The sequence below is a fragment of the Sorghum bicolor genome, chromosome 7, assembly GCF_000003195.3.
Source record: "Sorghum bicolor cultivar BTx623 chromosome 7, Sorghum_bicolor_NCBIv3, whole genome shotgun sequence".
NCBI lineage: Eukaryota > Viridiplantae > Streptophyta > Magnoliopsida > Poales > Poaceae > Sorghum > Sorghum bicolor.
In genome coordinates this window covers 50451087-50461591 of record NC_012876.2, presented here as the reverse complement: position 1 = coordinate 50461591, position 10505 = coordinate 50451087, and the positions used below count along the sequence as shown (strand labels likewise).

Here is a 10505-nt window from a genome sequence, read left to right as displayed (position 1 = left end):
CAAATACAAACGAAAGTGCTACAGTAAGCATTTTACAAAAATTTTGGAACTAAACAAGGCCTAAATTACACAGTTTACCTTTAATTTGCAAGATGAATCTTTAGAACCTAGTTAGTCTATAATTAGACAATATTTGTTAAATACAACGAAAGATCACGCATGGGTAAATCTTTAACACGTCTAGATCGTGAGAGGGCAGCTCGAGAATTTGTGATCTGATAGTGTTAGGCCATGTTTGGTTCCCTCTTATAATTTTTTCTATCATATCGAATACTTGAATATATGTATGAAGTATTAAATATAGAGACTATTTACAAAGTTAAAAACACAGCTACAGAATAATTTGCGAAATAATTTTTAAGCCTAATTAGTCCATGATTGGACACTAATTGTTATAGTTATAAATGTGCTACAATACTTATTAAACTTTAGTCCCTCCAAACAAACACCTCTTTTCTCTTCTAAACCATCCGGTGGCTTCCAGATGAGAAGCAGGGTCCACGTCGCCCAAAATTCTACTGGCCGTTGGATCTTCGATCGTGTGGCTCAAATCGTTTGGAGCGGCTTCTCGCGCTTCTTCTCAGCTTCTCCCACTTTCCCCTGCTTCCCTCGCTTCTTTTTCGAATCTAGAGAAGCAAATATATATCACAACTTCTGCTTCTCTATCTAGCTTCTCACCTCCTCCTCTCTCCTCCTCGTTCTCTCTCTCTCCTTCTCGACTCTTCCCGTGCTCCCTCCTACGCCTGACGAGGCGATGACTCAGCCTGTCGCTCCTCCCACAGCACGCCGCCGCCGCCGCCCCCGCCTGTGCCTCCCCTTCCTCTCCCTCTCTCGCTCTCTTCCGGCGTGGCGACATATTGGCCAGCCTCCTCCCTCTCCCTCCTTTCCCGCGGCGATGGTGGCTAGGGCAGGCGCCTTGCGCGGCGGCGTGGCGCCCAGGCGAGGCCGCCCCTAGCGCGGCGGCCCTCGGCGTGGTGCTGCGGCAACATGGCGTCCAGGCGAGGCTACCCCCAAGCGCAGCCACAACCCGGTGCGACGGCCACAGCCACGGGCAAGCCCCCACGACAGACGTTGCACGGCTATTAGCGGCTGTTCCGACGACTCCGCAGCCGGATCCGGTGCCTCCATGACCAGATCTAGTGCCTCCATAGCCAGCTCCTTCCATCCTGGTAAGCCTTTCTCCTTTCTTCTTGTTTGTCTGCTGAGCCGGGACAAAATCAGCCCACAGCGTGATGGAGACCTGCTCTACCTGCTTCCTCATCGACAACTAAAAATAGTTGTTTATCATCTAATGTTTTTCAGTCTCATAGTCAAATTTGACTACATCTGTGTTTGTTGTAGGTACTCTGATTACGCCTTCTTTCAGGATGCTACAAGTGCCAATTGTTTGGTCGAAGTCCCTGACCAGCTCGTGTGTGTTTTAGAGATACGTACTTAAAGTTTCATCATTCTGCTTTATCTCTAAGTGCTAGACTAATCGCACCTGACATTCCTTTCCTTTGGTTGGTGTGGTCGTGGCCAGATGATGACTTGGCCCAGGTGTGTACTGATGAACTTATTTTATTGGTTGTTCAATCTAATTAATTAGCGTCTTCTTGTTGTTTGACCTGTTGGCCTCAAGGCTAAAGTGATGTATGATTTTTTTTCGTTCTTACAGCACAAAAAATGGCAGCCTCTGCTCTCTCTCTCTCTCTATATATATAGCCTGGATTGACTATTAAAATATCACCATATGTTAAAGTGATGTATGAATTTTTTTTCTTTCTTTCAGCACAAAAATGGCAGCCTCTGCTCTTTATAGATAGCCTGGATTGACTATTAAAATATCAAGGTGTAACACCCCAGTGTTATGGTTGCATTGATCATGTGCATAGCATAGGCATCACCATCTACTCAAAGCATATCATGATCATCATCTATCTTGAGCCATGTCATTCTATGTAAAATGTGATTTAAATTGCTTAAATAGGCTTCCTATGCTTATGTTTGAGTGAACCATGCTTGTGTTTATGCTCTATGCCTTGGTAATTAGTTTATCTATGCTTAACTTAACCTTGGGAACAATGTTCATGTTGATCACTTCTCCAAAATATGCCTTTAAGTCATACTTGTGCAAATAGGCCCTAGAAACCTCTTTTTCTTAGGCTTTTAAAAAGTGTTTCATAAAATGTTTGCATGTCAAAACTTTCTACAGCAAAGTTGTAGCAAATTTTATAAGGAACAAAAGTTGTTTTATGGCCATCTCATGAAAATGATCACAAATAGCTCAAAAGTTACCCACAAGGCAGATTTGGGGCTGTCCTGGAACGAAACCGATCGATTTTGGAAACTTTATATCTCTCAATCCCAGCCGATCTGGCTTTTGCTCTTGTTGACAAAGTTGTAGAACTCGATTGAAACTCCAACTTTGTCAACTGCATCATCTTCTATCTCGGGCTGGTTTGGGAGTTATGCGTTGCTGAAGTCGCTCTGTCAGCCGGTCGCCATGTTCTCTGAATCGAAGCCGAGCTCACCGTCGGGGATGGCCAGAGCGCCACCTGTCCGCCAGATGTCGTCCGTACGCCGGCGATGGCCCCGCTCGTCAGCTCCCAACGCGTGCATGAAGTCCACGACGTCGCCCCGGGCAGAGTGGACGCGTCCACTTCTGCTCTGCCTCGCCCCTCTCGCCAGAAACGCGGCCGCCGTGAGCTCTCCGTCGCGAGCGTACTCCGGCGAGCTCGCGCGCGTTCCTTGCTGCGCCATTGCTCACCAAACTCCACCCACAGCTCCGCCGTGAACCGCTCTCCATTCTCCACCCACCACCTCGCCGTGAAATCCACCGGTGAGCCGCCATTCCCTTCTTCCCCCAAATCGGGTCGCTGTGACCATCTTTTCCGGCGAGCCCAATGCCGAGCCCTGTGAAGCCTCTCGTCGTCTCTGGTTGGGTCCTAGAGGTTGCTTAGGTTCCTAGCTTGCGTTTGTGCCACTTGGTGGACGCTCTACCGAGCTCTCCGTCGCCGGACACGATGTGCAGCGCCGCCGTGTTTCCGCCGGAGATGGGTGCTCTCGTGGCCAGCGTGTTCCACGAGGTTTCAAGCCAAGCCGCGTACCTAGGAAGCTCCGCCGTAGTTCGCTGGTGCTGTAGAAGGTCTTAGGTCGCGCTCTATCGGCCTGAGGGCTCCGGCGTAACGCCGAGCACCTCCGCCGAGCCGCCATCGTCGACGGCGAGCCCCTTCTGGTGGCTCCGCCGTGGGGAAAAGGGGGTCAATCGAGTCGCTAGAGTCTGGGGATCACGTTGGTACCCTTAGTTTGGCCGGAGACCTCGCCGTCGCGGAGAAATCGCCGGCGAGAGTCGCCTCGGCCGTGAGGGAGATGAATCTGACAGCCGGGGTCCACTGTGTCACCTCCTTCCCTCCTTTTCTTTTATTCAAAATTTGGATTTTTGGCTTTCTTGCAAAAATCATATCTACTGCTTCTGAGATCTAAAATTTGTGAAACCAATTTTGTGGTGTTCCTTGAGATGGCTAGTTTTTAATAAAAATATAAAATGAACCATGTTTTCTGGGAAAATATTTATGAAGAATTTAATCTTGTTATTCATGGATAAATTCATATCTCTGGTTATACTGCTTAGTTTGCACGAAAATTTTATGGTAGCTTTTGTATGGTATTAGAGTGCTTTGATAAATATTTCATGATTTTTGGAGTACTGCAGTTTTGATATATAATTTATGATTGAAATGTGGCTTGTTTCTTTGATTAAATCATATAAAATAATTGGTGCTTATGCTGGTGCTCTACTTTGGTAGTAAACTTGTTTATGGTATTCACAACATGTAAATAATCTGAAATCTGTTGTTTGACACAATATAAGTCATGATTTCCAATTTATGAAATATACACCCTGGCACATGTTAGATGCATATCTTTAATTTGGTATGTGCAATTGCTCTGAAATTTTTATGGTGATGCCTTGGTGCTATACTTGTGCTTCTATAATTTTTGTAGGTTTTTCTGAGCACTTTGACTAAGCATCTTGTAATTATGCTCTTTTCTAGAATTAATTAATAAATGCCTTGTTAAGTAAATGTTTGGAAGTTTCCATCTGGTGTTCTGGTTGTGTTATAATATGCTTGTGCTCATAAGCTATGTGGTTGGCATGATTTATGTTTTGGTTATGTCATCAAATAATTAATTATAGGGTTAAAGGCTGTTCTGGACAGCAAGGAAGCAATTTAACTTTTGCTTAATGATAATTTGGTTTTCTGGGCAACTTATCTAAATCAAAGTTGTTGTAAACTTATTGAACTAGCTGTGGTTTAAATTTGGGATCATTTGGTCTAGTAGTTTTGAAGTTATGATCTTTCCAAGTTGGGTTCCAGAAATAGGTGCTCTCTGTTTTTCTGGGACAGAACCTGGAACTTTGTTTAAATGACTGGTTTAATGTATGAATCTTACTGTGATATTTAAATATGATTTGTAGACAATTTCATAAGCTTTCCAGAATGTCTTCACTTATATTTGTTGGATCTGTTTATCATTAGTTATGATTTATTTAATGAGTTACTTCTGTTTTGTGTTGCTTGCTGTTTTAGTATCATGATAGGTTTTGGACCAAGTTAACTTACTACCTTGTGTGGACTTGTTATAACTGTGTACTCCGTAAATGAGTGTCCAGTGAGATCATTATGTTATCAAGCATCCATTCTTTTGTATGCACACCCTCTTATTCCTCGAGCATGCAATAGGTGCATCGGACGTGACCGCCTCCTTCGATCTGCAAGTGAATCCCGAAGGCCAGGAGGGCAGCCAAGAGGTGGAGGTCCAGCAAGTCGGACCCGAGGAGCTAGAAGAAGAAGTTGAGTGTCCAAGTCACGAGCCAGCTTCGTTCGTGAAAGGCAAGCCCCGGAGCATTCTAAGCCTCCCTTTACTTTCGAAAGTTTACTTAATATGTTATATCTATTGCTGCATTAAGTACAGGAGTTGTGATGAAACCTTTGCTGCATTTTACTCCATCCTTGTCCAGATAACTCACCACCCCTTGGTTATAGAGTTAGGATCGAGTAGCAGCTTAGCCATGCTTAATCGGTAGAAGTCGGGTGATTTCCTATCACCTGCGCGATATAGGGTTGTGTCGGGTCACGATGGTCTATATACGCTATCGTGGATGGAACCTGATTAAATTGATTTAAGCCGGGCGGAGTTTTGCAAGGTTGTAGTAACTCCGTCTGTGGCAGCTAAGGACTGATCGTTGTACGTCCTCTTGTCATGTTGAACGCATGCCTGACACTTAGTTGGCCGGATAACTCGTTCCGACCGCGAAGCCGAGTAGTATGACTCAGGCCGGAAGACCGGCAAGTATAAAGTGCGCAGTACCGGAGGAAGTGCGGTGTGCGGGGGACCATTGGCGTAAGCCCAAAGGCAGGTGAGTTAAAATTCCTGACCTCCCTGGCAGAGTGGTAGCCTTGGGAGTGCGGCGCTGATCGGAGCCGCGATTCCTGAGTCGTACCAAAGGTGACCCGATGGCTCTCCGACGGGGGATGCTTGGGTGAGTGCTAGGAATAACCCTCCAGCTGGATAGGAATTCGATTCGAATCGCCGTCTCTCCCGGTCAGTGAGAACTTGACAGAGCAGCGGCAAACGTAGCATTCACTAATGAACTTGGTTCATGAGAATGATGATAGCAAGAAGAACAGATGATGAACCTGATATGGTTATTATTGCTTGTAATAATCAAGTGATGTGTTGTAGTACAGGTGCTAATCTAGTGGTAGGCTGATGATAAATAAATATGATGCTCTTACTTTGTGTTAGTCTTAATAAAGGCTTTTGGCAAAAATGTCGAGTCAACCAGCTCTACTTTTATATCTTAGCCTTGCATGATCCTTGGTGTCTTTTATATTTTACTAGACGGGTAAGTCTAGCTGAGTACATTCTCGTACTCAGGGTTTATTCTCACATGTTGCAGATGACATCTTCTATGACGGTTTCTGCAAGACCTGTCTCCATCCCGCTGGGGATGAGGACTAACCGTTGGGCACGGTTCTCTAACAACCTCCTATCTGATGCTTTTGGAAGGATGGTGTAGACTCTGGCAATAACCAAAAACTTGTGAACTGAACTTTGAACAAGTGTGTGTAATTATTTTGCTTCCGCTACTTCGAACTTGTGTTGTAATAACTTAATAACTCCGATGTGGTGCCGCTTCGACGGCAATGAATGACTATGTAACATTCGCTGTGTTTATGTTGAATTATTACGATCTTGGTTTGTTGCGAGTTGGTTTGAAGTCCTTCGTGATTTCAATTGACTACTGGGATTATATGGGCTCAAGTTTGGAAACTTGATTGCTTGGCAATCGTTTCTACACTTGAACTCTTATAATTTGGTCGGTTCTGTGACACAAGGTATATTAGTGCTTACAATTTAGGATGTCATTCTCACAGTTGAATTACATATCTGTTAAAACCATGAATTCAGATATTGTTCTTGTTTACTTTACAACTCAAGTTGCTGAATTTCCCTTTATGCAGGCCTTGATGTGGGGCTGGATTGACTATTACAATCTCATGGTATGTTAGTCCTCACAGTTTAACATGTGTTTTCATAGTTGAATTACATATCTGTTAAAAACATTGATTTGGATACAAACCTGCTAAACTGTTTACTCCGTTCACAACACAGATTGCTGAATTTCTCTTTATGCTGTCATTCCTGTGGATAAATCACAATAAGGTAGTCTGAATTCCTTGACAACCAACTCGACAGGTAGTGCCCCTGCTTCTTTTTATGCTGCCTGCTGCCATGGCATGACTCAGTTTTGAAAATCATGCAACCTCCCCGTGAGACAAAACAACGCAGGTTCATGTTTTAGGCACACATTTTTTTTATATGGTCATCTCGCTACAGCATGCACCTTTATGGTTATCATTTATAGTGTTGTACATAATGGTTGTTTTTGGTTCCCATATGAGCTATGATTAGTACATTACAATTTTTAAAAAGCTGTGTGTCATTGTCCTCCTTGTGCAAGCGATCTGTTCAAAACGAATACCTATTCAGTGTGCATGTTCTCTACAAAAGATAGATTTAGATTACATTGGTTCAGAAGACTTAGATGATACTGTACCAATGCAGCTCTGCCACATTAGCATTTGGCTATTTTTATGCCAAGAATTTTTATTTTGATCTTCTGTAATTAAGTCTATCAATAATGGCTTAATTGCATGGTTGTAGATCGTGAGAAAAATATACTCCTATCACATAGATGCAGCCCAGTAAGACACGAGTATATAAGTAAGGTAAGTGTCATTTCCTTCCTTCAACTTCTAATTCCTATGACTTTAGAAAAAAAATATTAATACTACGGATTGATGGTCTGGTTAGCATGAGGAAAAAAAAGAAACTTTAGAACACTGCTTATGTAATGTCAAGACCAAAAATAGTTTATTACATTGGCTTCTTTGTTTCTGCTAACAAATGTGATATATGACGTTAAGCAGTAAATTGGCTTCTTTACAGCTGCAAGCATCAGAGTTCGGCCAAAAGGTCCTCAGTGGTGCCAAAGAAAAAAAATACTTACACCATCCACTCTAAATTTATGATTCGTGTTGATCAACATTTGGTCCAGTCAATATGACCGGTATTTTTTTGGTATGACTCTGAAATTTGAATGAATCAGGTTCTCTTTCTGTTTCTAAATGTGGCATTTCGAGATTAAGGACTACTACTATGGAAACTCAATAGGACAATAGCTGGCCATGTTGTTGCTTTTATTTCCATTTGATTAGATTTGATAACACTAGACTTGAGTTAGACAGGTTCCTCATGAGTTGGAAGCACCAAAATATTATCAACAGATAAAATACATAGCGCAATCCCCACTCATACACAGCAAACTACAATAGTTCCAAACTAACCAACTGTTAATGGTTACCAGATCCGGAAGTTACATCCTATTCACAGTCGCCAGGTATATACCGGTAAGATTCCAAGTAAGCTTACAAAAACAATTACATTTACAACCTTGCACTCCGCATGAATCTCAGAGGCCATGTTTACAGCTATGACACCTATGTTTCTAAATACTCCAATTTATATTGTGAATTTTCTCTGCTCACCCATCTTTCCCTGTCAAAATCAGACAGCTATGTGAGCTGCAACGACAAAATTATAGCAGACTATGGTGAGCATGAAGGACACACCTCATTACTCCACTCCACAGGTATAGCTAGCAGGCCTCTTATCAATAACTCATCCATTAAAAAATAATCAAAACAAGCAGTAGTCATCACAATATATTCCCTCAGAGACCTCCCAGGCTACATATCGGGATGCAGTCACCCCAATGAATGTGTGTGTCCTTGCCGAGACTCAGGTACATTTCTTATCAATTCGCTTTACATATCATTATGTTAGGATTCACAGATAAAACAAAACTAACACAGCCAAATCCACAAACAGATTGCTCCAGCAACGACACCAGACTACCAGAGCCTCCATGGAGACAGACCACGAACTAAAATAGATCTTGTTGTACTTATGAACCCCATCTGCGCAATGCTAAAATCAGCTGTGTAATGTCAGAACCATGCTCTGTCATACTAGGACTCTGTCTATGTTGCAGTTCTCTATTTACTTTTCAGTGCATGTTGTAATTGCTCCATTTACGCATACTGCAACTACTGCATTTACTTTCCAGTGCTTATCTCATCTGAGTTCAGCTTCCATACTTATATTGCATGTGCACGCGATGGCGCACACGCTTCACTAGTATACTAAAAAGCATGTATGACCCCACAAAAAGGTTTGTGCTAAGTACTATGAGGGCAGCTCGAGAGTTTTGATTGTTTCATGTTATCTGCCGAATTTGTCAGTTATTTAAGTAAACAGTACTTTCAGTTATAGCTTTTTATACAAGCGAACATGTCGGTCTGCAATGTGTTGAAGAGCTAGTATTATACATGCATACATGATACACCATATGTTGATCCTATTACTTTAAAGACAGAGAACTAACTCCTATAAATATAATTTGTCTCCATCAATCTTCTTTCCTTCTCTAGGTCATTGCAAGTTGTTCATGATACACCATATGTTGATCCTATTACTTTAAAGACAGAGAACTAACTCCTAGTATCATTCTTTTTTTGCTTGTTGTCAGTCCACACCTCAATGATTAATACTGTTTCAATACATCGTGATATTTGGAACAAAATAAGGGTGCTCCTATATGGAATCAAAGGTGCTCTTATACATTGCGGATGCCATAACATGAGTGAGAGAAGTAGAGTACAATATGGATGCAATACTTTAGAGCAAATATAAGGCCAAACACAATATCACTCAAAAGCGGCCCATAAGCAATATTCTATGTATAATATGGACATATTTGTATAGTTTATCAAATCTAAAGCAGTCCATAAGGACCGATCCACATTGTTGCTTCCAACAAGCTCAAGGAGGGAGAAAACAACAAGGGACATCTACACACTACTAGACCTACACATCTACACACTACTAGACCTACATCGCAAGTGGGTTCGAGTTCTTCCTCGTTGGCTTAGATGGCATGGAAGATGAGCAGACGCAATGATGAGGGTGTTGAGGCTCAACTCAAACAAAGGGAGTGATGAGCGGTGGTTGCATTGCGTGAGGGACAAGCAGCGGGAAGCATTGTGGTCAAATGAGGAGCATAGGAGGAGAGGGTCATCGTGTCCTTTAGATTCTGCTAGGAGGATAGGGATAAACTTTGGCTACAGTTCAATCTTGCCAGAGGTGAGCTCAATTTGTTGGTGGCGGGGTCACTGATATCAAATTTAGAAAGGGGATGGTCGTGATCAAAGTGGGAATGAGTGGGGTCATCAATGAGAGAAGCAGTAGGTGGGACCGACATGGTGGCTACCGTCTATGAGAGCGTCATACGAAGGATAGATGATGATAGGAGTGGCATGGTACTTTGGATGACTGTGTCTTTTCATTTTCATGGGAGGCGCCTATACCTATGTACATTGCTCATGTCTAAGAGCAAGTTTAATAAAATAGCCATAAATAATTGGTTTTTTTAGTTATCTCTACATGGTTTTCAAAATAATTTCATTTACTAACAGGTCCCACCACATCTCTCTTCTATTCAAATCATGCTTCTAGCATAAAAAACAACTAGAACCCTACAAATCAACAAAACATGCATTGGTACATAGCAAAAGCACCTCTATGGCGACACATGCATCACTAATATCCTTCTCTCTCTCTCTCTCCTCTTTTGTCCCTCTTTTTTATGCTGGAACATAAGATAAAAGAGACAAGAGAAGGTTATTGCAACAATAGCACTCCTGAACACAGCTGAAGCCAAGCTACATGACGTTAGACATAGCTAGAAGAAATGGTAAACGAGTGTCCAAATATTTCAGTTCAAGATGGTTACTTGTGGCTTTTGATGGGATATAATACAATACTATAACTACTTTTCCTTTTTTCTGGTCTTAAAAAACAAGTAGATATCAGACCTCTTGTATGAAAACCGT

General features: G+C 42.3%; 1 protein-coding gene across 33 annotated transcripts; it reads left to right on the top strand.

Annotated features, from left to right (window-relative positions):
• On the top strand, positions 671 to 8710 carry LOC110437076. 33 transcript variants are annotated; one of them, XR_002455161.1, is made up of 11 exons: positions 672 to 1169; positions 1342 to 1539; positions 1772 to 1831; positions 6513 to 6551; positions 6664 to 6840; positions 7216 to 7280; positions 7501 to 7632; positions 7919 to 7961; positions 8123 to 8203; positions 8300 to 8356; positions 8443 to 8710. XR_002455161.1 is itself a non-coding variant. In XM_021465234.1 (7 exons), exons 3-7 carry the CDS (start codon positions 7615 to 7617, stop codon positions 8557 to 8559), a joined length of 339 nt encoding a protein of 112 aa, XP_021320909.1. In that variant the 5' UTR covers positions 6513 to 6551; positions 7216 to 7280; positions 7501 to 7614; the 3' UTR covers positions 8560 to 8710. The 33 variants fall into 33 exon arrangements, 6 of the variants coding, with proteins under 6 accessions (XP_021320909.1, XP_021320910.1, XP_021320912.1 ...); XR_002455154.1 differs by having other exon boundaries at positions 673 to 1169; positions 8127 to 8203; positions 8289 to 8356; XR_002455155.1 differs by having other exon boundaries at positions 673 to 1169; positions 7919 to 7973; positions 8127 to 8203; positions 8289 to 8356.